The 24,878-nt window shown below is 42.0% G+C and overlaps 1 protein-coding gene across 5 annotated transcripts in view; it reads left to right on the forward strand.

The window, feature by feature from the left end:
* MICAL2 (microtubule associated monooxygenase, calponin and LIM domain containing 2) overlaps positions 1–24,878 on the forward strand; it is a 118,346-nt gene that overhangs the window by 48,184 nt on the left and 45,284 nt on the right. For 2 of the 5 annotated variants that reach the window (XM_058421198.1, XM_040068129.1), the window contains exons 10-26: positions 975–1,101; positions 1,290–1,380; positions 1,474–1,621; positions 4,236–4,435; positions 4,919–5,031; positions 8,039–8,110; positions 8,682–8,831; positions 9,944–10,048; positions 11,254–11,472; positions 11,686–11,787; positions 12,380–12,508; positions 18,043–18,141; positions 18,552–18,647; positions 20,010–20,196; positions 21,302–21,390; positions 21,718–21,817; positions 24,743–24,800. In XM_058421198.1, the coding sequence (XP_058277181.1) occupies positions 975–1,101; positions 1,290–1,380; positions 1,474–1,621; positions 4,236–4,435; positions 4,919–5,031; positions 8,039–8,110; positions 8,682–8,831; positions 9,944–10,048; positions 11,254–11,472; positions 11,686–11,787; positions 12,380–12,508; positions 18,043–18,141; positions 18,552–18,647; positions 20,010–20,196; positions 21,302–21,390; positions 21,718–21,817; positions 24,743–24,783 (2,068 nt within the window). In that variant the 3' untranslated portion in view covers positions 24,784–24,800. The remainder of the gene's footprint in view (positions 1–974; positions 1,102–1,289; positions 1,381–1,473; positions 1,622–4,235; positions 4,436–4,918; positions 5,032–8,038; positions 8,111–8,681; positions 8,832–9,943; positions 10,049–11,253; positions 11,473–11,685; positions 11,788–12,379; positions 12,509–18,042; positions 18,142–18,551; positions 18,648–20,009; positions 20,197–21,301; positions 21,391–21,717; positions 21,818–24,742; positions 24,801–24,878) is intronic. The other 3 variants (XM_040068130.1, XM_040068125.1, XM_040068127.1) reach the window with 3 other exon arrangements.

Consider the following 24,878-nt stretch of genomic DNA (forward strand, 5'->3'; position numbering starts at 1 on the left):
CAGAAAGCTTTTCAGGAGAAATATTATTAGGGTTTAAAGCACTGATTTATGTCACTTAAGTGTGATCCTTAAAGAAACAAACCAAAGAGACCTTGTATCGGAAAACGCAAACCTCCAGCCGTCTCGACACCTGGCTTTTTATCATTAGAAAAATTTTAAAATCCCGAAAGTAGTCTGAATAAATTCTTCAATGCTGACAGCTTTCAGAGTTGGTCTCTGTGGTTTATAACTCTGCAGTTTGGCTTAGTGGTGCTCTCTTTAGGTTGATAAATACGTGGCAAAGGAGAATTGTTATAATGCTGCACCAGAAGCTTTTTTTGACTGGAACAAGAAAATCTGTTGCTGAGTACAGCAGCAGACCTGGTGTCACCATGGTCTGATAGTTGAAGTTGCTGACTTAGGTCCTGCTGGCAGCCACCCTGCCAGGCTGTTTTGGGACAGATACGTAATAGGAAGAGTCACGGTTGTGGGAATGCAAGCAGGAGCTTTACTAACTACAGCACTTTGATAAGTTTTAAGATAGAAGCCTGTGGGATGACTCAAACATGGCCTAGTCCCAAATGGAAAATTGAACACAGTAAAAAAAGCTGTGGTCGTTATAGGAATTGCAGGGTGACGGGATTTAGTGCTGTTATGTGGTAAAGAAGTTACTCATTGAGTAGATGTTAAAGCAAAAGCAGATGACTGGATGATGTAACCTTTTTTATTTCTTCCTTCTTTTTCTTGCTCACTTCCTGCCTCAGGAAAATATGGGCATAAGCTCTAAGTGTTGATCTTACTCTCCTTTTTCTGTCTGGTATCCTTCTGTTGAGTGGGGATAAGAAATGGGATGGATGCATTATGCATTTAGTCCATAACACATGTCCTGGCAGAAACAAAAATAAGGTTTAGGCATCTGCAAAAAAACCCCAACCTCTTTATATGATAAATATTTATTTTAATACATAACTCTTGCATCTTTTTTCTCTTCCAAGAGAGAGTATTTATCGACTCTTGCCTCAGACGACCCCTGAAAATATTAATAAGAACTTTGACCAGTACACCATTGACCCGGGAACAAGATACCCAAACTTGAACTCGAGCTGTGTTCGACCTCACCAGGTCAGTACTTAAAAGGCTTGCTTGTGAAATCAGTTCTTTTTTTGTCAAGGGTAAATAGAGCTGCAAGGAGTGTGTAAACAAAATCTCCAGGAGTCTCCTTGATTTAGAACCAGCTGCTGATAAAGTTAACCTGGAAACAAAACTGGTTTTTTGCCTGATGTTACGCTGGTAACTGCTTTTCCTTGTAGGTGAGACAGTTATATGTTACCAATGAGCTACAGCAGTGTCCTCTTGAAAGAGTGAGCTCCATTAGAAGATCAGTGAACCTCACAAGACAAGGTGAGTGGCATCCCCTGTTTGCTGTGGCTTAACATTTGTGGCTTTCTGAGCATGTGAAAGCTGACTGAAATGTTTGCTCTCCTGTTTCTGCAGAGTCAGATATTCGGCCTAACAAGCTTTTGACGTGGTGCCAGAAGCAGACAGAGGGATACCGAAACGTTAATGTCACTGACCTGACCACCTCCTGGAAAAGTGGCCTTGCTCTGTGTGCCATCATCCATCGCTTCAGGCCTGACCTCATGTAAGTGATATCTGTGGGGCTCCTTGGGTGAGGCATTTGTCAAAGGGTAGTGTAAGACCAGCCAGAACCAGCCTGACACTCTGCAGTCCCCTTCTGTGGCTGCTTTCTGCAAGGAAGTGCACACCATGGCCAGGCCAGGTTTGGGGGGTGGACAGGGTGGGGTTGGGTTTGCTTTGTTTCTTCTGTATGTTCTTGCATGCCATTTAAAATGAAATACATGTGCTTTCAAAGAGCTGGGATGGCTCTGTATGATTTATCATGTTTGTGGGAGTCATTTAAAACGAAATTTGCAGTTTGGGGAAATGTGTAGAGCTGCGTTCCCGGATCCCTGGAGACAGATTTTAGTGTCTGTTTGAAACCACAGCCACAAAGTATGGTCCTGAGTCACAGAAATGATGGGTGAGTCTGGGATAAGCCATCCTCCATGTGTTGTACTGGTTGCTGTCACAGTCAGGTAGGGGAATGTTGGACCGTGGAGGTGGAGGTTTTGCACAACTCTGTCCAGGAGAGCACAGAACCTTTTCACGTGGGCACAGCAAGGACTGGGCCTTGAAAATTAACTGCCCTAGGGGTTAAGTATAAGCCAGCATTCCCCTTTTGGCACGGTTCCTGGGGTCCTAGTGCTGCATGACCCAACTTCATGCATCTGAATATTTTGTAAAGTCACACAGTTAGATACAAGAGGGTCAGTGTGTAACCAGTGTCAGCAAATGGCAATTGCTGGCACTGCTGGGTGCAGTCAGTGAGGTCACTCTCTCTTCTCACCAGTCCCCAAAATGCAAAGGATGCATTCTCTTGTCTTCCTATAGGGCCTTAAGAGTCACACGTGAATTACTGTCAACCTCCCCTTATTATGGATGAATGAAAGGAAAGATGGAGACTTTTTTTAATTAGGTGTGATAAAGTGGAAAAAATAGGAGTGGTACCTAGGGTGCTTGCTTGTATAGTTTTGCCAGAGGAAGAGCTGAGAATTTAAAAATAGGATTTTTTTTTTGTTTGCCTTGGGTTTGTTTAGAACAATTAGAATTATGGAAGTTTTTAGGGGAGAGGGTACAGAAAGCAAAGTAATCTTTGCTGCCTGTGGAAAACATGTTCTCTACACTGCTCTGTACAAAGCCAATACATTTATCTTCCTGAGCTAACAGACCTCCCGCTGTTCAATTAACATTGTGTTTGGATCTTGTTGGCTTTTTGTATTCAATGAGCCTGTGGAAGCACTTGGCCAGATGAAAGCCAGGCAGGCAAGAGAGGTGGCTGCCAGTGACAGCCCCCAGCTCTAGAAATGGGCAGTGGGTGGATGAGAGAAGAGGAGAAATTCTTTGAGGATTCAAAAACTCACGTTCCACCGTGAAGAGAAAGAAACTACCCTGCCTGGAGCTTTGTAATTTATTCACATGTTTATTTTAATCATGAAGTTTGGAAGCTGTTCAAAAGACCAGAGTCTTAGAATAGGTCCCATAGAAAACGGATTAGAGAGTGGGTAACAGAGTTCCAGATGTGTGATGTACTTATTCAGTGCACTGCTTAATTCAGTTATGACCTTGACAGGAGGTCCCTATTCAAACTCTGTGTGCAACACCTTAAAAAAGGAAAGGTAGTGCCTGTGCATGTGTGTGCACACACATATAACATGCTACTTCCATAGAATGCTGTCCTAAATTTATTCCTCCTGGCTTTGATGGTTTATAGAACTAATTGAACCTAAGTAAACTGTTGCTAATGGATGAAGTCTGAATGTATTTGGAGAAGGAAAAGGTTTCTTAGTGTCGCGGTCTTGTGCGACGGTCAAGGTGCTGTGACCTTCCTCGTCAGAAGTGTCTTTAAAAAGATAGCTGGTTTGACACAGGCACAGGCACTCTCAGGGGTAGAGTGACCAGCTCTTTTGGGCGGCTGCCTGAGCTGCAGATCCACCTCAGGTGACACTGGAGTAAAACAGTGAGACGGGGTCTTTCCCATCTCCACGAGAGCTTCTTTATTCAGCGAAGTTTGAAGGGGAAAGAGCCAAATGACTCAAGGGGAGAGGGACTATATAGGGTAGCCAGGGGGTGGGGTTTCATAACTTGGCCAATGGGGAAAGGAATTAGGAAAGGGACCAATCAGGGAAGGGATCCAAAAAGGACCAATCAGGGGGGTAAAAGCCAGGAACAAGGGGAATAACCAATCGGGTGCAAAATATTAACATAGAACTGCAAAGGCTCATGGGTTGAAGCATTTTTCTCACCCTGAGCTACAAGGAAGTCTTCTCAAAGGGGAGCCGCAGCTATCTGAGGCAGCCTAGAGGCTGCATACTCTCCAAGGGAGTGAAATGTCCTCTGTGGATGGTCTAGTGACCACCGCATCTTCGCACTTTTGAAAGAATTGCATCTCTTCATAACTAAGAGGATATTTTTTTGTGGGACTACATCAAGGTCTGGTTCAGTGAGAAAGCTTTTAAGTTACATTTCTAGCAAAGCCAGTATTTGTAATAAGGGGATTTGTGAGAGGCTCCTCCCTTTGGCACTGTGTGGACTCTGTAGCTCTGACCCAGTGAGATGCCTGTGCCCTCCCTCCTGGCGTTCCCACGTGTTCCCGGCGGGAGCAGGGAGCGAGCCATGCTGCTGTGCTGTCCCTGCAGTGACTTCGACGCCCTGAACGAGGAGGACGTGGTGAGGAACAACCAGCTGGCCTTTGACGTGGCCGAGCAGGAGTTCGGGATCCCCCCGGTGACCACGGGCAAGGAGCTGGGCTCGGCCGGAGAGCCCGACAAGCTCAGCATGGTGCTGTACCTGTCCAAGTTCTACGAGCTGTTCCGGGGCACCCCTCTGCGGGCAGTAGGTGAGGCACACCCGGGCTTTGGCTACTGGGGAGGTGGCAGCAACTTTGTCCAGGCTGCTGACGAGCCCTGCTCTTGAGCCAAGAGTCTTTTCCCAGCTCAGCCGTTCCCTCTTGCCATTCTGCAAGAGTTACCTCGGGCTTAACACAGGAAAGGGGGAAAACCTTGGTTGAAGACCAACGTTTTGTGGGTCCTTGGTGGTTTCAGGGAGTAGGAGCAGCTGAATATCTGCTGCTTGACATCATGAGGGTCATGTATCAAGTTATTGATGTGATTCCCTGGTAGGGATGACTGCACACAGCACATTCATGCTTGTGTTTTTTCTCTTCCTGTTTTTAAAAAGCCACACTGCATTGTATGTATTTACTTTCTATGTGTTTCTTATATATAATTGCTGCCAGCACTCAAGTGGGAAGCTTTGGCTTAGTCAGAATAATTTAAAAGCAGATCTAAGTAAATATCCTAAGCAGTTGTTTTTTCAACAGATGCTGCTGAGAAGCAAAATGGAGAAAATAATGATCTTGGTTTACCAAAATCATCGAATTTCATCTTTAATAATTATATCAATTTAACTTTACCAAGAAAACGAGTACCAAAGGTGAGTTGTGAAACAAGACTTGCCCTATGAATCTTTTTTTTCAGGAAAAGATGAAAATAAACTTTTAGGCTCAGAAATAAGGGGTTTATATATACACGGCTATATTTTTCTGACCTATTTCTCCTTGTAAGAAAAAGAGTCCTGTAGTTCTGTATTCCTGGAGTTAAATGTACAGACATTCTGTTATATACCAGTTCAAATAATCAGTGCTGTGCTGGACTGGGTATTGACTGGGAGGGAATGCTGCTTTTTGAAAAAAGCAGAGATTTGCCCAGTTTGTGGATGCTGTCAGGGTTCTGAAGGGAAGCTTTCCAGCTCTCGCAGAAGAAACCTGCAATGGTGACAAACAGTGGGCAGGTTGATCAGCAGCTTTGGGATAACAATCTCCTAGTCATGCCCATGTACTTTTCTCTCTTGGTCACTTATTAATGAAAACTTACTGACAGGTCCTGTTGTGTCCCTGTATTTAAAAAAAAAAAAATCCATGCCCATACGTGTTGTGATTAAGGACTACAGGGCCCTGAAGCTTTGCAGAGGCCCAAGTTAACACATGTACACATCTACCGCATTTCTCAGTATTTTAATATACTGCTTTTTAAATTTGTTGCTCTCTTGTCTTGTAGAAATGTGATTTCCGTTTTTTTAACCTGAAGAATTGCTCCAGAATTTCTAGATACTTCCTACACTGACTTTTGTCTTGAATAGTTTCAATCTGCAAACACAAAGTTTTTCAAAACCTGTGGACAATCAATTGTCCAGTAACTTCAAATATCCTTGTTAGGAAATAATTTTTTCCTGCCACCCACATGTACACAAAACTAAGTGACGTGGTTCCCAGATAGCCAAGCAGTGAGAAACCAAACAGGCAGAATAAACTTTGCTTTTTCTTGCGGGTGACTTCTTTAGAAGAATAGCTTTTATCATGACCACAGTGTTGTTTTTCAATGAGTTGTTTGCAGAAGTAAATAGACTTTTAGCAGTGGGGAGAGCCTTCCATTACTGAGCCTCTGATTAACCTCCTGTCACGAAATAAGCCTTCTGTCATAGCAGGAGCTGGAGTTCTTGGCAGTACATGAAAGCACGAGGTGATTTGCTTGAAGGGCCCCTCTGGTTTCACACTATGGGGGCTTGTTGGAAATGAGAAGTGGAAGTGTTATTTCCCGAATCAGCCAGGGAAACGAGGCATTTTGTGCGGGGTTTTGCAGCTCTGCCACGGATGGGCTGTGAAACCAAGCGAGGTGGGTTAGGACAGACTTGGGAGTGCCATAACCAGCTGAAACTGGCTGGGAAATGAAGTTCCTTGGAAAGCAGCTGCTTGAGTCCAGGGTTTGGCTGTGGCTTCAGTTTTAGGGTTCTTTCCCCTGCAAAAACTGGTGCTGAGCATTATCCAGGTGTCCATCAAATGTTCTGTCCAGGCTTTAGGAGGGCAGAGTGTTGCTAACTGAACTTTCCCTGGCATGTGGTTTGTCCTTGGGTTGGGCTGGAGGAGGGATCCTTATCTGGGCACAGGCTGTGAGAGACCAGGAAGCGGGGCCTGGAGCTGGTGTGGCTGTGGCTGTTCTGGCAGCCTGTGCTGAGCTGGATCATGTTTTCCATTCCCCTCTGAGTGTCAGCCCGGCTGGAGAGGAACTGAGATTTCCTGTGCTCCAGACTAATAAATGAAAAGGAGGTGTTTACACAATGCAGGGCGCAGCCCTTTCGGAGTCTCGCTGGGCAATTAAATTGCTTTGTCTTTCAGTTCTTTGTCAGCATGTTAATGAGAGTCCTTTATGTCAGATTTCTGAAAGGTAGCATCTTGCTTGCTCCATTCACTCGAGCAAAATCTGCTTTTATGTGGCCCAGGCTATTATGCAGAATTCATTGTGCTGTTCTGTGTTCACCCCCCTCTCTGGGTAGATGGATGACTGTAGGTAGTGCAAAGCTGGGTTATACTGAGCTGCTGCTTGAAAGACAGCGTAGCAAAGCAAAGTAATTGAAATATTTTCATCTGGTTCTTTTGGTGTTTGCCCACAAGTTGTTTGGGGTTATTCACTGCATAATGATTTATTACAAACAGTCTATATGTAAAAAGGAAGCCTGCATTCTTTGATCTTTCTCTCTTTATTCCTTTTTGGGGTTAAGTTGACTGAGCAGGCAGTAAGTTACAGCATGGACAAATGCAAATAGGTGGAATGTAGTTTATTGTTCATAAACTATCACTGTATCAAATCTTTTTGACTGAATGTTACAAGAATTGATAAAAGTTTCCTAGCATTGACTACTTTTTGTTTGTGCAGACTGAGTATGAAGTATTACTGATTTCTCTAATCTCTAGTTGAGTAAAATAATGAAATATTTGCATGGCTCAAGCACAAAAGGAACAATTTGGTTGCTTAAGCATTGTAATGTTCAGCCAGAGTCAGGGAGATGAACCTCATGAGGGAGACAGACCTTTAAGGCAGCCAGTAATTGCTCAAAAAAGGAAGTGTGACTGTTCCATGAAATCACAATATGCAGACAGATGGGTTAAGAGAGATTTGGGGGTTACAGTGAAAGAGTGAGGGGTTTCTAGATTTTGTTACATCTCTGGAAAACAATGCAGTGTAGGTGAGAATTCACAGAATAACTCATGCTGCAAAACCTTTTTCTTCAAGGATGTGTTAGTGCTTTATGAATTATAAACTCCTCAGTAGTGAAAGAGGGGAAGATAAACACCCAAGTTGTAGGGCCTATGTTCAGCACAGAGTGTACAAGCCTGTGTTCTTACACCCTGGAGTGCAGTGAGAGCTCCCAGTCAGGGGCTGTGGGACAGCTTTTACTGCCCAGGAGCAGTCCTGCTGAGCTGGGGGTCTGACAGGGCAGCGAGACCCCCTGATGCTGTCACTGCTGCCCTGTGTGTGCCTGGCTGAGAGCAGGCCAGACCTAACCTGCCTGGGGCTGGAACTTGTTATCCTGGGAGGAACTGCTGGGGAGAACTCAGGAACTGCTGCAGTAACCCATGGAACTTGTTTTGGCTTTGCCCTTTCAGACCGAAGGGAAAACAGAAGAAAATGAGACTAACAAAAGGCGTCGGAAAGGACTCTTCGGTGTCTTTGAGCAGGTTGGTGTTCAGTGGTGCCCACCCTGTCTGGCTCCTTGATGGGCACCAGAGCTGAGGAGGCAGTGGGAGTTGAGGAGCCAAGGTTTGGCCTTTGGAGCTTGGCAGGAGAAAAACCTCGAATTCACTGTGACGTGCACTAAAGAGGAGCTAAATTAATTTCAATCATTTGGTGGGGAGTAGAGCATTAAGTAAATTGCACTAGCTTTTGTTCTGACAAAAGAACTTTTAAGGTATCAGGATTTTTTTTCCTTTTCCTAACTCCATGGCCATTAGACCATTTTTTATTTGAAGAGTTTGCACTGCAGCTAGGTTTTTAGCCCTTCTCTGATTAGTAACCTTTGCAACTCTGCTTTATGAATAGCAGCACTGATTAATGTTCCCTTTTACTGTACTCTGGGACCCAAGAAAATACTTTTTGATGACTTCTGCATGCTAAACATGTCATTTTAGTATACTGCAGACTGTATTTCCTTTCACCCTTTGCTGATAAAGATGTTATCTCTCTCCTCCTCTCCCTTCATGAGTGTTGTAGGAAACCTAAGAAAAACACAGATTGTTGTTTCCTTTGCAGACTTCAGGCCTTCCAAGCCAGGGGACAAACAGTGGGAAAGAACAGAGTGATGGCAGAGAAGGAATGAACCAGAACAGGGTCAAATCAATGGCAACTCAGCTGCTGGCAAAGTTTGAAGAGAACACTTCAAATACAATTCTGCGGAGACAGGTAGGTCATAGATGAACATGAAAGTCATCTCTGAAATTAACCTCCTTGTGAAGGTGATGCAGATTTCCAAGGGAAGACGAGGGTCTGTTAGGTGTTTGAAGTGGGTTGTCCTTTTTAATACTTTATGCAAATTAAAAGTATTTCCCTCAATACTTGGTAAATAAATGCAACTCGTATAGATTGACCAATGCTATAAATATAATGTATTGTTATGTGTCACAGTGTTTAGAAATCTCATGTAAGTCAGCCTGTAGAATTTGTGTTATTTTGAAGCTGGCTGCATACAGTATTTTAGAAGGCCTGTTGTTGCCTATATTTTTCAAATAAAGGACACTGCATATCCTGTGGAGTCTGTCTTGATGGAAAATCTAGGAAGTATCAAAAGGAAACCTAATCGTTTCCAAGATATGTCTGGCTGCCATTTCCATTCCAAAACTAGGTAGAGTGGAACATGCTTGTGGATTATACAGCATTTTCATGGTTTGTTGTTAGTGTGACCTGAGGTGTTTTAGAAACAGTCCCATGCTGCCAGGGTAGGAGGGAGAAGCTCGAAGTCACACTTCAGCCAGAAATAGTTGGAATCAGCAGAGTTTGGATCTGTCACCCAAAAGATCTGAAGGAAGCGTGAGCAAGGTGTGAATGTTTTGACAAGGATGGTGACTTTCTTAATTCTTCGTCCTTGTATCCGTTTGTTTATTTAAATATTTAGGTCCTTCAGTAGTGTAGGCTTTATAGATGTCCAGTGACTTTCCCTATCCTTGAACCAAAGTTGTTTGCACACTACCTGGCTACTTGTCAATGTCCTGAGCTTTCTGTGTGTGGTAAGTGGCTGGAGATGTCATTGGCCATGCTGAAGAAAGCTATTCTGGTCATAAACTCTGTTAAAAAGTACTGAATTTGTTCAGCTTGAAGAATATCTCTGATGGTAGAAGTTACTGGCAAAATGGATGGGTGGCAGAAATCTGCAAAATGTGTTGTTAAGTTTAGTAATGTGTCTTTAAAAGCAGCTTTTATTTCTTTCTACCTCAGAAATTCTTTGAATCCTATTTACTGTCTTCCTTTTTTTTTCTCTCCTTCACTCTATCTTTGCAATTTTAAAAATGCTTTACAAGGAGCTAACAGATAGACCAGCCCTGCTCTCCTCTGACCCTCCTGTTAATCCTCGCTTTGCTAAACCTACGGATCCAAGCCTTTTTCCACCTCAACCAAAAAGGCAGGTAGGAAGCTCCTGTGGGTAACACCTGGCAAGCACAGCATTTCTCTTACTGCTGGGAACTCATTGTTACTGCAGAACTACACAAGATACAAAGCAATATTTGGATGGGATCTGCAAAGTTCACTGACACATTTAGCTGAGAATCGTGAAAACCACATTAGAAGTTTAAGGCTATTTTACACCTGTTTCACCAGATGTGAAAAGTCTCTGAAAGTGTGGAAATACCCTGAAAACATAAGTGCTGGTTTCTGTGTTACCACATCTAGGCTCCAAATTGTATGAATGTAATTACACAGCTACATTTAACATGTGAGAAAACTACAGCAGTACCTGAAAATTTGTGCATGTGCTCTATGCTTTGGGCTATTGTAATGATAAGTCTAGAAGAGAAACCTGGCAAAAATGTCTACGATAAAATCTTGAGCATTGAAAAGCTGATATTGATGCCAGGTGTTTATTTCTATAAGTAGAACTTGTGATAATAATTTCTGCTGAAAACTCGTCTGCAGCATCACATATATGGGGAAAAATTTTTGACAATGTAGTCTGAATTTTTCTCTTAGTACTTTCACTGAAAGCAATTTCATCTCAGACAGTATTGATGTTCACTTTACATCAGTTTTAAATTGAAGTAAACTTGGCACTTCAAGAGCAGTCCTCAGTGAAATGAGACCTGTATTGCATGTGGAAATATGCCAGTCAGAAGCTATTTTATTTGGAAACTCAAATTCAGAGATGTGTTCTGAACTCCTCAGAAGGTGCCTTAAATCTGAAATACATTGCATACTGATTTGGGTCAGACTAGATCTAGAACTATGGCCAGAGCTACTGTTGAAATACTCATAAATATAATTTGATTATAAGCCTAGTTTCAGGCAGATGTGGTGCTAAAAAAATCCAACCCAAAACCTTTGCTGTAAGCCCTAGAAGATGTTCTGCACTGCTGCTGTCTGAGGTTTTTCACAAAAACTCACAAACTAGAGAAGGATGTCAAGGCCTGCACAAATTGTGTAGGGCTGATTTTATTTCAGTGCATGTGCACAAGCACCAGAAGTGCAGTAGAAAGTGTGCAAAGAGTGATGTGAGAACATTTTATTTCTAGTTATGTGCATGACTGTGCCGTGCTTTCGGAACCATCCTTAAAAGCTGCATATACTGCATGGTAGTGCAGAAAGCAGAGTTTTGTTCACTTCAAGTGTTTCCCAGTTTCAGGTGGTAGCTAGGAGTGAACACGAGGTCAGGGAACCCAAACAGTCTTTAAATGGTTCTGCTCATATGGCCAGGAGAGCAAAGACTGTGCACAAAACAGATCCCCAGCCCAGTCTGTCAGAAACCTCTGAAAATCTCGCATCTGCCTGTTCTGCTGCATTTGTACTTTCTGGAGTGCTTGAGCGTCTTCAGCACCTGGAGGAAAAAATGAAACAGGTGACAAGCAACTTCTTTTCCTTTCCTGTCTTTTAACTGCCTGTGATAATCTGTGTACTGTGGTTTTGCTGGCTTGTTCTCTGTTGACTGTAGGTTGCATTAAGACAATAAGAAGTCTTTCTACAAACTTCTGTGTTCCTGTTGACGGATGTGGTTTTAACTGAAATCTCTCTCTTTCTTTTCTTGGCTGTCCTTCCCTGGCTGTCACTGCAGAAAAGAGCTCAGACCATAGCAAATAGGGAATTCCATAAAAAGAACATTAAAGAGAAGGCAGCACATCTCGCCTCAATGTTTGGATACATGGAGTTTCCGAAGGTGAATTTTAAGTTTTGCACCTGAAGAACTGCTGAATTGGAAGATGTATAAGAATTCATGAAGGGAAAAAAATGGCTGTGGTTTTGGTTTTAACTTCCTTTCATTCTGTGTGGATCTGAAAAATAATGCAGATTCCACTAGAAACTAGTAAAAAGCGATGTTTAAATATTATTGCATAGTTTAACTGAGGTAAAATGATCTGAATCATAAAGTTGATCAGAATACTTTAGCAGGAGAGAAAGGTGTTCAAATACACTATGTCTTGTGCTTAAGTACACGCTGCTGGCTCACAGTTTCTAATCAGTTGGTGAGCAGTGGTACTTGGTGCACTCTGGTTTTTCCTGGATTTCATTATGCTTTCTCCCAGCACTGTCTTACCTTACTGCCCACTGTGAATATTTCTGTTAAAATCAATAATAACATTTACCATGAAGATGCCATGATGATTTCTGTGGGTCCTTACTGTGCAGAGGTAGCGAGAGGAGTAGAACTGTCGTCGTTACCTTTCTGGTTTTTTGATGCATGACTGTGAACTTAACCTGTGTTGATGTCACTGTCTCTTGGATAACTTTCCTGTTTCTGCTCTACACAGAATAAGCTACCTACTAAAGGCTTATCCCATTCTCAGCCCCCAACTCCCTCTTGCCCTCCACCTCATCATTCAGCTGTTGCTGCTTCATCATCTGTTGGTTCAGCTTCCTCTGCTGTTTCTTCTCAACAGGTACTCTATTAAGAGATTTTTCATGTAGAACCCAAACTTGTACTCAAGCTGCTTGAGAAATGGCTTGGATGGAAGGTGCTGGCAGCAGACCTGTTGTATAGGTTGTAATTCACATTTAAGTCAAACTTTCTCTTTTTGCTGTTGTTAGTTCTGCATGTTTGTGAGAGAAATGTTGTCATCAGAAATGGCTCGGGTAAAAGCTGAAGAGCAAAGCAAATGGTTAACATTTTTTTACTTCAATTCTGAAAATTTTGCATTGCTGCTTATTTTAAATGATCTGCTGTTGGATGATATGACAGGCATGCTGAAGAAAGCTTCACATTATAAAGCAAACCTGGATGCTGTGGGGTTGGTTAGTTTTCTTGGGTGGCATTTGTGTTTCTTTTCATAAGAATATCTGTCTGGTCTGCAGGGGAGAACCTGCACAGTGATAGTTATTTTAACCACACATCTTAGAATGGACGCGTCTTAGAATTGTTGGAGCATTTACCAATACAGTATTATTTCTTATTTAATTATTTGTACTTTAAACTTGCTTCTGCGTGTGACTAGCTAGAACACAGTTCTTTGTAACAGCAGACCTTATGGAGAGGAAACATCCATACTCTGAATGAAGGAGATGACACTTGGGTCAGAGATACTCAGTTCTTACTACTGAGGCTGATGTTCATGGGCTGTGTTGCAATGACTGCCCGGCTCCCAATCCCCAGGGAAATACAGGGAACACGGCCCTTCAAGGACAATGCAAGCTCAGCAGGTGCCTCACTGCAGTAATCCCCTAATTCCCTTCAGCTTCTAAGTAATTCCTTTGCCTAGATTTGCCTCTTACTTTTTATGACCTAAGAGGTATAGCATGTGATAGGTTTTAAGCTAAGTCATGGTTTCCAAAAGATTGGGGGGCTGATGTTCGTTTGGTTTGGAGAACTATGGTGACTCCGCAAAGAGAATAAAAAAATAAAACTCAAACCCAAGCTATCTGAAAAGCACTTTAGAACATGAGAACTAGGCTTTTAATCATATGGAAACTCTGTGGGCAATAATTTCATTGGGATTTTAACATCTCTTCTTGGAGAACCTTTGTCCTGCGCAATCTCTCTTTCTTTGGGTATTTTAAAAACTGCATTTTGTTCAAAGTGCCCTGACAGCCTTGGTTAGTTTGCCCTTGTATTTAAATGGTGTGACAGTAGTTTGTTGTGACTTGATTTCACTCAGGCTGAGTTCAGCTGAAAAGTGCTCTCTCTAGAGATACTGGCAGAATGCAGCACAGCTGAAGCAAGAAAGTCTAGTTCTGTCACCAGCACAGTAAACACATATTCATCTCTGTGGGTAAACGTTCGGCTGGTTAAGTAGGACTGCATTTACACTTAGGCAGATTTACATGCATGAGCACCTTGATGCCTTCATACACAGCTCCATGTGTTGTACAGGCTCAGGGCCTCTTGTACATTGTGCATTTCATAGGTGTAAATACAGTGCGTTTTGTGAGGCATTTTGGAGTATTTTTAAACAGCAGCTCTGGTAATGATCAGGTGATCTTTTAATCCTCCTTTCAGGGGCACAGGTGGTAATAGAATCTGTCCCTGGCCTTTCACGGTCAAATTGTTGTCCCTGTGTTTTATCCTTACAGATCACACACTTTTCAGAATGTGAAAATTCTATCCTGCTCTATAAAACACTGGCTCAATGTGCATCGCTATGTAAATAAAAATTCAGTCTTATTTCAGAGGCACAGAGTGCATTTTCAAGTGCTGTTCAGCAATACATTTGGACCTCTCTGCTGTGAATATGTACCAGGAACTGCCTATGTCTCTTTTAATTTGAGGGGGTTTATGGGTCTCAAAATTTGTATTTCTAGTCTACGTTTTGAGAATTATCATTAGCTAAGTGTAGATTTCAGTACCAAAAGGTGTTTTGGGATTGATAAACCAACAGGAAGAGCTGCTGTTTGTTGCTGTCATTGTTTGTTTCTGCTTTTCCCTTAGCAGAAGAAGAGAGGGTAATAGAAGTGTTTTGAGTTCTGTAAGGCTTTGTGATATGTGACCTGTAGCTATCAGCACCCTCCCATGGCTTTAAATAGGTAGTGCTGTTATTTTAATTTCAGGTGAGTTCTGAGGTTGTTACCAGACGTGAGAATCCATTGCAGCTGTTGAGTTTTCCTTGGAACAGTATTCGTTAGAGTGACACTGTTATTGAAGAGGGTGGCTATGAAATCATACTGTCTAATTACTGGAACTTGTTATTAAGTCTAAGTCTTGCAAGGAACACTTGAAAAGAAGGCTGTGGGACCGTATTGTTTCTTTCAAGACATGCAATCATTACAACTTAGTAAGAATTGCCTTCTATCTGCAATATGCCAACAGTAATCAAAAGTGCCTCCTAGCTTCAATCAGCTGTCAGAATTCACATGGCTAGAATTACGAGTTAGCATATATTATATTACAGGCTGGGTTTTGGTTAGTCCTGTTTTCTGCTCAAGGTTGGGTTGACCTTCAGAAAACACTGTTCATCTGAACTTTGCATGAGTGAATCCAACGCTGTGTCCTAAGAACTGGGAGGTTTTTGCAATCAATTTGCTCCCTGCAGAGCTTGGACCAAGGACTTCCTTCAGTGACGTGACTTTAATTACCAGCAGTAAGCAGGGCTGGGGTGTTTCCTACACATAGTAACTTATTACTCAAATGTTGTTTATCTCAGAGGGAAAATATACTTAGCAGCTTGTACCAAAAGTAAATAAATCACCCTCAAAGCAAAATAAGACCAGGAAAATCATTAAGGATATGAAAGAACAAAGGGAAAGCATTGTATGCTCTTGGAGGCAGAGAGCATATTTCCTTTGTTTTATGAGAATGCCACTGAGGCTTACTTGGCTGGCTGTGCAGTTCTGAATAATAACACAAGGAAATAAATACAGAAGGCAGCTTTCTCTTCCCATGGTAATAGCCACCCTGGTCAACCTGCTGAAAAGCAGCGTGCCACTGACAGCTCAACAGTCTGAGGAAATCGCAAACGCTTGGGATTTTTAAATGTTTTCTGGTTGTTCCCTGAAATTTGCTGTGTGAGGTAACTCTTTGGGATTCCTGTTCAGCAAAGGCTTAATAAAGCTGCGTGAAGTGTGAGCTGGAGCCTGTTCCATGCAGACAGTGGCCCCAGCATTACAAAGCTCTGCGTGACTTCAGCACAGCAGTGGCCTCAGGGGCACTAAGGACATTCTCTGTGTGTCTCTGAGGGTGGCAGGTGCTCTTGGGGCTGCCCTGGTGGATCCTCACCCTGCCCTGATGTTTCTGGTTGGTGACTGAGTGGCGCTTGAACAGAACGCAACAGGATAGTTCTCTCGGAAGGGATGTGCAACAAACATCTCTCACCTGACCAAGTCAGGGCTGGCCAAAAGTTAAAGCATGGTTTTAAGGGCTAATTAAGTTAAAGCGTGGTTTTTGTTGCTAATTTAAAGTGAATCCCATTTGCTTTAACTTGGAATGTGAATCCATGTTCATTACAGGAACATTTCCTTTTAATAACATTTTTGAAGTGTGTGTAAACATGCAATTTTCTTGTTTTGACTGCTTTAATGTTGGCATAGACTGTTCCATGGGTGGAGAGCAGAAATCAGCTGATGAATTTCAAGGTGTAGTTCAGGCTCAAGGATTCTTTTCCTGAAATTCAACTACTTGCACTTTAAGCCCAGCCTTGTTATTTAACTGATTGCTCCTGTATTTATCTAGTTCAAGGAAAACTATCTGCTTCAGCTGACTTTGAGCGCTTTCTTTTACCATGGAGCTTGTGGACAGGAACTTGTACATGGCCCAGAAATTGTTCAGCATATTCAGAGGTGCAGAATTTGGAGAGGAAGATTTTTTTTTTGTTCCATGTTCTTAAAGAAATCAAAGGAATGTCCTTTTCTTGTAGCAGCAAGTAGTACTTCTTGTAGTTGTTTATAATTTGGTGTGCCACTTGGGACAGCCTTGTGGTATGTAAGCAGCAGTTAACTTTGCAGTTGTTACTCACAAGTTGTCCAGATACCAAATAATATTTTCAAGTCTTTTTATATTAAACAAAATCAAACAGGAGGGAAATTTGTCCCTTAAGTGGTCTTTTTAGTCTTAACATGTGTATTTTATACCTGCCTGGATATCAAGTTAATTATGAGATAACTTTCAAAAGATAAGGGGAGCTGTAAAGGGTTGGACATGTTCCCTTGAATTTTTAATCCATAATAATTTTTGAAAACACACACACAGTGCACTGTAAGTGGTTTTAAACTTGATAGAAAATGCTTTAAAATTGTTACAAAGTCTTCTGAATACCACTGCATTTATATTTTTCTCCTTTCTTCTTGGTATCTTTCTGGTAATTTAAAACCTTCAGTTAGCAAGACTTGAAAATCATTTCACTAAGAGGGGGTACTTCCTTGGAGACTTGGGCTCTGTGAGAAGAAAATGGAGTGTTAGATAGTGCTGTCCTCTGTCTGTCCTCATGGAAAAAACAATGCCCTGACTTCAGAAACAGAGTGCCAGGCCCCTGGCCGGAGCAGGATGGACCCTTGCTGATTTGTTACCGGAAAGGTTGTGGCATCTCACACTGACCAGAAAGCTAAAAACCCAATCACTACAGGAAATGAGATTTAGGATAGAAAATATTTCTGTAAACCTGTGAAGTCTTTACTTTCTTTTTTCCAGGACTGGAGTGCCTACCTCCTTGCTACCACTAGCCCAGTCACACACACACATACACACTTTTCCCCTGTTGCAGTCCCCAGGAGGTATTCTGGCAGGGGAGCGCAGACCATGCAGCCATCGGTCTGTCTGCTGTGCCTTTGGAGCCACAGCCTAAGCGACTGCTGGCTCCTTGTGGGTCTGATTGATACATTTGGGTAAAAACAGCCTGGCTTTGGTGGATGCAGCAGCGTGATGGAGCAGATTAAAGGAGATGTTTCCCTCTCACGAGCGTGGTTTCTCCAGTTTTCCCTGGTATTACGATGAGTCACTGGGAAGAGGGCGAATTGTTGCCCTGTGAGCACCAACAAAGCAGTTCTGTGTGGGACTTGGCTCGCATGTTTTCATACAATGTTCCCTGAAATGTCACAGTTTGGGGAGGGCCAATGTGGAGTTTGATCCCACCCCCGTTCTGAAATGTAGCAACCAAGTCCCAGAAGAAGTTGAAGTGAACAATAGAGGTTTTCTTAAAGTCAGAATGTCCAGCTCAGATGGCCAGGCAGTGGCTCCCAGCTCAGCCTTTCATGGACACAGCAGGACGCCTTGAGGGGAAGTATTTGCTCCCATCAGGAGCTTCTCAGTCATCCTCAGGGAAAAGTCTGTGGGCTGCACAGAAGCCTTCTGTGGCCCCAGCTGGACCATGCTGGTCACGCATGAACATGCTTGTGCTCTGCTGGACTTTCCCTCTGCTCTTTCTCCTGCCTCCCTATATCGATGTTTGCATGTGTCCAAATCATTCTTGTCCTTTTTTGTCTTTAAATTCTCTTTCAAGGGTAACTAAAGCTCTTCCTTCTATTCTTCATCTTCTCCCCTTTTCCTGGTTAGACGACTGTAGGAAAGGTCTCACGTGCAATTGGAGCTGTGGCTGAAGTTCTTGTAAATCTGTATGTGAATGATCACAGGCCCAAGCCACAGCTTGAACTGGTAAGACCAAACCCACAAAGAAACAGTAACCTAAGAGTGGTGTTCCCAGAATGCCGTCCTGACTTAAGACCTCAGACGTGGAGCACTTGAAGCCTTATGAAAAGTCTAACGCTTATTAAAGAATCAAGTGCACATTGGCACAATATGTTGATGGAAATGTTGCTCACCACGTCTTCTATTTATATTTCTATTACTTGACTGTGTGAATTAAAACTTCAGGAGGCTTTTATTAAATGTAATTACTGTAGAATTAGTAACAGAAGACAATTATTACTCAGGGTGGCTTCTAAAGAAAGTTTTGTGCAGTACCTGCTTATGCAGTTATTTTTAACACATGAGTGCTGAATCACTGTGCCTCCTTTTGAAGAGGGCTGGCTCTCAACTCTGACACTGTTTTGTGTTGAATTCAGAAGCGATCTCTGGACAGAGCTGCAGGTTCTTGCCCCTTCTCTCACTCTCCATCTGCTGCCTCCACTGCTCAGAGCTGTCAGGTACTGGGAAGCCAAGTAAGGTGTTGTGTTGTGGTGATGACACTTTACTTACCAGCCAGCACTAAACTCCGTTTCAGCTTCACCGTAACTGTCTGATCTATTAACACCGTGGGTTTAAAAACACACCTGTGTGGTTTTCCATTTGCATGGTTGTTTGTTTGCTCTAAAATGATCCATCAGAGCAAAATGGATTGCTAATGGCAGATTTGGAATAGAAGTCTCAACTTTTAAGCACAAAAATATGTGACAATGGCAGTAGTGAGTTCTACTTAACATTAAGGAATGGTTCCAAGGCTGCCTTTTGCTGGCAAATGAAAGATGAGTTGTGTGGACTGTGTGCTGCTGTCTGAATGCACCTTGGACTTTTCCTCCTCCAACCCAAGTGTGATAGTTCCACTGTGGCAGCAGGGATGGTGGAAGGGGAGAGGGAGGTGGTGATGGATGTGGCAGGCACAGCGCACTCACCTGTACCGACCTGTAACCAACCATAACACAGTCGTGCAAAGTAACATCCTCACACCTGCCTCTAGCAAGAGAAGTGAAGCCCAGTGGCATCTAATCAATTTCTAGTTCACTTTTCTGTACCTTTTGCATGTATATCTAAGAGGGGATGAGATTTGTGGCAATTAAAGAATGTTAATTACCAGCCTGATTTCAACAACTTTCAAAATAGTTTCATGTTGTTAATATGGATTGTGTTTTGAATGCATTAAAAATGTTCTGAATGTGTGTGGTAGGAAACAAAGTGATTTTTAAAGCTAACCAAGCCCCAGGTTGGGATGCAGTCTCGGGAGGAACACAGCTGAGAGGGGAGGCACGGCTGTAGCAATGGGAAGGGTGGTTCAGACGGCAGCATGGAAGACTGCTTTTCCTCCTGGACCTTAAAGCACAAGCCTGCATTTTCCTCCACAGTGGAGGAAAGACAGATGTGTCTGAACTGAGTCTTCAGGGTGTTTTTTTGCTTGGCTGCAGATGCAAGTCTGCTGTTTGAGGCTGGTGTGGCATTCCTTCACCTCCTGAGAGAGAGACGAGCCCCTGAGCCAGGGCAGTGCAGGATGACAAGGGAGCATGATGCTGCTCTCGGACCTGAGTAATCAAAATGTTGGTGAACTCCCAGAGGGAAACTGGATGCAAGTCCAGCATCAAAGTCAACCCTTTAAAGTCCTTGTGATGTCTTATTTATTAATTGCTGCATAAACCTACAGAATTACAATGATGAGTAATGAAACAGCTGACTGATGTTTACTGTAATTTTGCTTGGAGGGTGCTGTGCAACGCTCCAAGCAACTAAAGCGGCTAAAGCAGCTGCCCCCTTCATAAGGATTTCTATCTGGGTGTGGAGCCACAGCTTTATATTGTGTTTTTATCTTTGAACAGGGTTCTCTGCGAAAAGAATTCCCCAAGTCCATCGGGGGGAGTGACACTTGTTATTTCTGCAAGAAACGGGTCTATGTCATGGAGCGGCTGAGTGCAGAAGGCCACTTCTTTCACAGGGAGTGCTTCAAGTGTGAAATATGTTCTACAACACTCCGCTTAGGAATTTATGCCTTTGATGTTGAAGAAGGTAATGTAGGAGCTATTTAGGAGTATTTTGAAATGTCAGAGTATCGGTGCTTTTAGTGGAACTAGGGAGAAAGATCTGGCCTGGTAGCACGGTCAGGAGGAGGTCTGCCAAATGTGCTGTTTGTGTCCCTGCTGATCTTTGAGTCCTTGTACTTGCAGCCCTAGTCTTTCAGAAGAGTTGAGTTATGACAGAGCTGAGCTTTAAATGAAGAAATCCTCAGTGGAAAATAAGTTGAGTGACCAAAATGCACTTTGTCCAATTGCAGGTCAAAGTAAGAAGGGGAAAAAAGGGGTGAGGTTTCTCCAAATAATGTAGTGTTATTCTTATCTCCATTTAAAACTGGCCATTAAATAATGTGATCTATAAGGACAAGCCATAATCGTGGCAGATTTACATGGATGCAGGGAATGTAGGTTATTTCTTTTAAGATGTTATGGTCAGGAGTTGAAAGCAGTAGGACTGGCCAAGCACAGTGTAATTTATTCCAGGCTCTAGGCTGCTGTAGAACAAAAGGTTCAGATCTTGGGTGCTTCATCCTACCTAAATCTTGGGGTTTTCTTTCTTTTCTTCTTCTTCTTCTTCTTTTTGTTATTGTTGTTTTTGTTTTGTTTTTGTTTGTTTTTGTTTTGTTTTGTTTGTTTGGAATGGAATTATCAAACTGAATCAAAATTCCTTTGCCCCTTCCAAAGTATTTGAGTAGATCAGAGTATTAAACTGATCTCCCTCTGCAAAAGGATTAAAAATTCAAGGTCAAAGTGATTCTTTTTCAGTGTGGAGAATCTGCAAAGATGTCTCTTCGAGATGATTATTTGACTTTTTTTTTTTTCTGCTTGATGTCTTGCGTTGGTTTGTGACTTTTTGTTTATGGTGTTTATCAATCTTATACCTGAGAGGCAGATAAATGACCTTGTGTCATTGAACTAATGTGAAAATCTATAAAAGAAACCTATTCAGAGTTGTTGATCAGTTAGTGCCAGGTTTCCCATTCCTTTTGCTGCCCAGCCCTTCATTATCCTGGTTTTGTTTTTTTATAGATGCATCAGTGATTTTTCAGTCCATATATGTATAGATAACATATCCTATAACTGATTTTTCCCTCCTGTAGGTAAATTTTACTGTAAACCTCATTTTACGCACTGCAAAATCAGTACGAAACACAGAAAGAGAAGGGCAACAATACAGATCCACGGAAAGGTATGGAGTGATTATATTGCTAATGCAATGTTGAGGCAGCTTTATCTGGGGCAGGGTGCAGTACCTGTGTGTGTGTGTGTGGATGTTTTCTACCTCAGGTGCAGTAGAATCAGTGCTAAAATACTTGATACTCTTGGTTCTGTGAATTTGGTGTATTTATCATCTGGTTCTCAACAGAACTTAGCTTTTCTATGCAAAGTAAAGTTGAACTTCAGAGCAGCTGGAAAGGAAAATGTACATAAAGCCTTGAAGACAGTAGCAGAAACTGGACTTAGATTCTTCAGAAGCATATTTAACACTTTCTCATCTTTTAATGCTTTTTCTAAGGAGGCGATAGACGCATGGAAGAAAGTGGAAGCCAAACCCACCGAGATCACCACAGAAAGCACTTTGTCCACTGCTAGCAGTCCAGAGGACAGGTCCCCAGGTATCCTGACTTCCTTCTTACGGGGCGCGCTAAGCTGGCCCCTGCGGGTGACCAGGGATCTGCTTGACATTCCCAGCCGCCTGTCTAACTGGATGCATGGTTTCCTGCACGCTACCCACCTCCATTTCAGGGACAATGCATATAACTATACCTACCTGTACGAACTCCTGAGCCTTGGGGTGCCGCTCCTCTGCGCTCTCCTAGAGGTACTCACTCACATGTACCGGGAAGCAGAGCTATCACTTGAAAACGCGCTTGAGTGGGTGAAAAGATTCTGTAGGGTTTGAACCCTTCTGCGTGTCTTGCTCAGTTGTGCCTTTCAGATTTTCAAAAATAACAGCCTGGCTATTTTCTCCAGGTGGGGGGATTTTTGGTTTGGAGGGTTTTGGTTTTTGCCTTTCGTGCAATTTCACGCGTGACTTCATTGAATGGTGGATTCCTTCTGATAGAAGCGAGGTACAATCGAAATTTTCAACATATAATGTACTGTATGTTAGAGCATGAAGGACAGTGTCCAAACACATTTCCAGAACATGGAGTCAGATGAAGGATATTTTCTAGGTTATTTCCCTCCTGTTTTATTCTGTGATTGGACCATGGGAGAAGATGGTACAATTTGAAACCATTTTTCTCCCTGCCTACTCTCCCCAGCCTTTTTTTTTTTTTTTTTTTTTTTTTTTTTTTTTTTTTTTTTTTTTTTTTCAGTTAGATCAAGAAAGAATGTGTGTTCTTTCAGACATATTTCTGACAAATGGCTAGGTTTTGAAGCCTGAGTTTGGCACATAGCTTTTGTTTTGTTTTGTTTTTTTTCTTGCTTTCATCTTTGCTCTGGGTTATGAGGTTTATAACCTGCATGATTATGTTTCAAAAAAATCGTGTACATAATTCACATTGCTCCTAGTCATGCCTTTTACATTGCTTTACATGTGATGAATACCTTCTTTTGATAGTAGGTATTACCTGTTCTACTAATTTATTTGAAGTTTTTCAATAAATTTGAAGAGCAAATGATAGTTGAGTAAAGGCTTGATTAAAATTTAATTTTTTTAAATTTAATTTTTTTAAATAAAAGTCAAAGGAACTGGTAGAAAGAAGTAGACCAGACATTCCTCAAGTCAAAGCTACCTAATTTGGTGGCTGATATTAGGAATATCAATTTATGGAGTACTCCTCTGTAACTGAAGTCACTCCTGTTGTGCCTCTAGGCAAGCACTGCTCCCAGTGTCCTTTGGAAGTTCTTAAAAATACAGGTTTAGAAGAAACATCAAAAGCCTATAAATGTATTCTTAGGCAATAACTTCTTACTTGGGTAATTCATTTCAACATGTGCAGCTGGTGGCAGAAAGGTGAAAATCTATTATCTGGAGCAGCAGATGAGTAAATTTCTTTCAGATGTCCCTCAACAAGGTCTACCTTAATCAGTAGGTCTACCTTAATCTGTTAAACAGCAAGGACACAGTGACATCCCAATGCTCATTACTTTCAGCCTAGTTAGCCAGCGAGGTAAGCATGCTCCCTGCCTTTCAAGTACTTATTTATATTCAGAAATTTACCTGGAAATAGGTAAATCCTTAAACATGGCAATATGTGTAGCCTAAAATGAAAAGCATCTGTAGCATTTGTTTGTAGCCAGAAGAATTTGGCGTAAACAATAGGAAATACTGTTGCATTCAGTTAGTGCAAAATTGAGGATCACCTGCCAGTGGTCTCAAATGACTGTGCTGCCTATGGGCTGGCAGGTCTTGGTGTTTGTTGTTTTGTTTTGTTTTGATTTTATTTGATATAATGTGGGGAAAGATGATTGAATTGTTTTGCCTCTTAGGTGTGAAAAGGAAATGTGTCTGTTGTTTAAAATAAATGACAAACTGGATCTTTCTTCTAGATAGTTTGACTTTCTTTAAACTATAAGGATGAGCTTTTCACATTTTAGAGTGGTTATGTATTTTGGGGGGAAAAATTGTTATTTTTATGCACAGAACTTGAAAAAGTGCTTGAGGAAAATTGTTAGATATAAGGCAGCATTTCTTTGACATAAATTGCCGTTAATGCTCAAACACGTATTCAGCCAAAATTTGCTACAACATCGAGTGGCCACAGCAGTAATTGCACTCACATGGTGGCCATCTGTATATATGTAATGTGTCTGTACCTTTCTTACAGCATTTAAAAAACCTGACTTGGAAATGCTGTATTATTTTTAATCATTTGCTAATGATAGTAACTGTTTCACCCTAAAAAGGAGACAGCCTGCAGTGTGGTTACTCCTGCAACACAGCAAACTGCTGGGTTGTCAAGTTTCCAGATTTGGGCTGCCGTGAATTTTGGTTTCAGTTTGTCAATAGGAGAGTCTTTAGGAATACTTCTTCCTAAAGTTTTCTTCTGCTGTTTACTACGAGAGGGTGAGCATAATGGTAAATGTAGAGGAAATGGTGATGTAGTAAGAAACTTGGAAATCTCTGGCCAATGAACTTAAACCAAATGAATCTTACTAGTAGAAAGTGTAAAAAGGAGATTTAAAAAAATAAAATATGGTATAGGTTTTATACAGATTTGTATAATGGGGCATAAATCCCTACATTTCCACAACAGAATTCAGGAACTTTCATTAGGAAAATGTTTTCCTGAGGAATCTTAATTACCATGCACATTCCCCTGGGATTTTGCAGGTGATTCTCTTGAGAGGGTTATTTTATTGGTATCACTCCAATTGGTCCATTTTTTGACTTCTTTGTCTTTACTGTTCTGCTAGTAATACTCATACCTGCTTGTCCTCATTGATAATTGAATGAAAAAAAAGGCAGTTTCGTTTTGGCCAGTTATTCTTTGTACCTGTGTGATCTTCCTGATGCTGTCCTATGTAACCAAGTGAAGTTCTGTGTTTTCTTCCCTGCTGTCTTCTCTGCCAATCTCCCTCATTGCTTTTAGTACAATTCAACATTCCGGTGCTGCACCCGCTCACTGGCTGAAGCCTTTCTGCTCTCAGGTGATTTTTTTTTTCTCCAGTTCCAAAATTACATGACTAACCCTGTTGTTTGACAGCATTTCATTGTGTGTTTTGGGT

The sequence above is a fragment of the Hirundo rustica genome, chromosome 6 (genome assembly GCF_015227805.2).
Source record: "Hirundo rustica isolate bHirRus1 chromosome 6, bHirRus1.pri.v3, whole genome shotgun sequence".
NCBI lineage: Eukaryota > Metazoa > Chordata > Aves > Passeriformes > Hirundinidae > Hirundo > Hirundo rustica.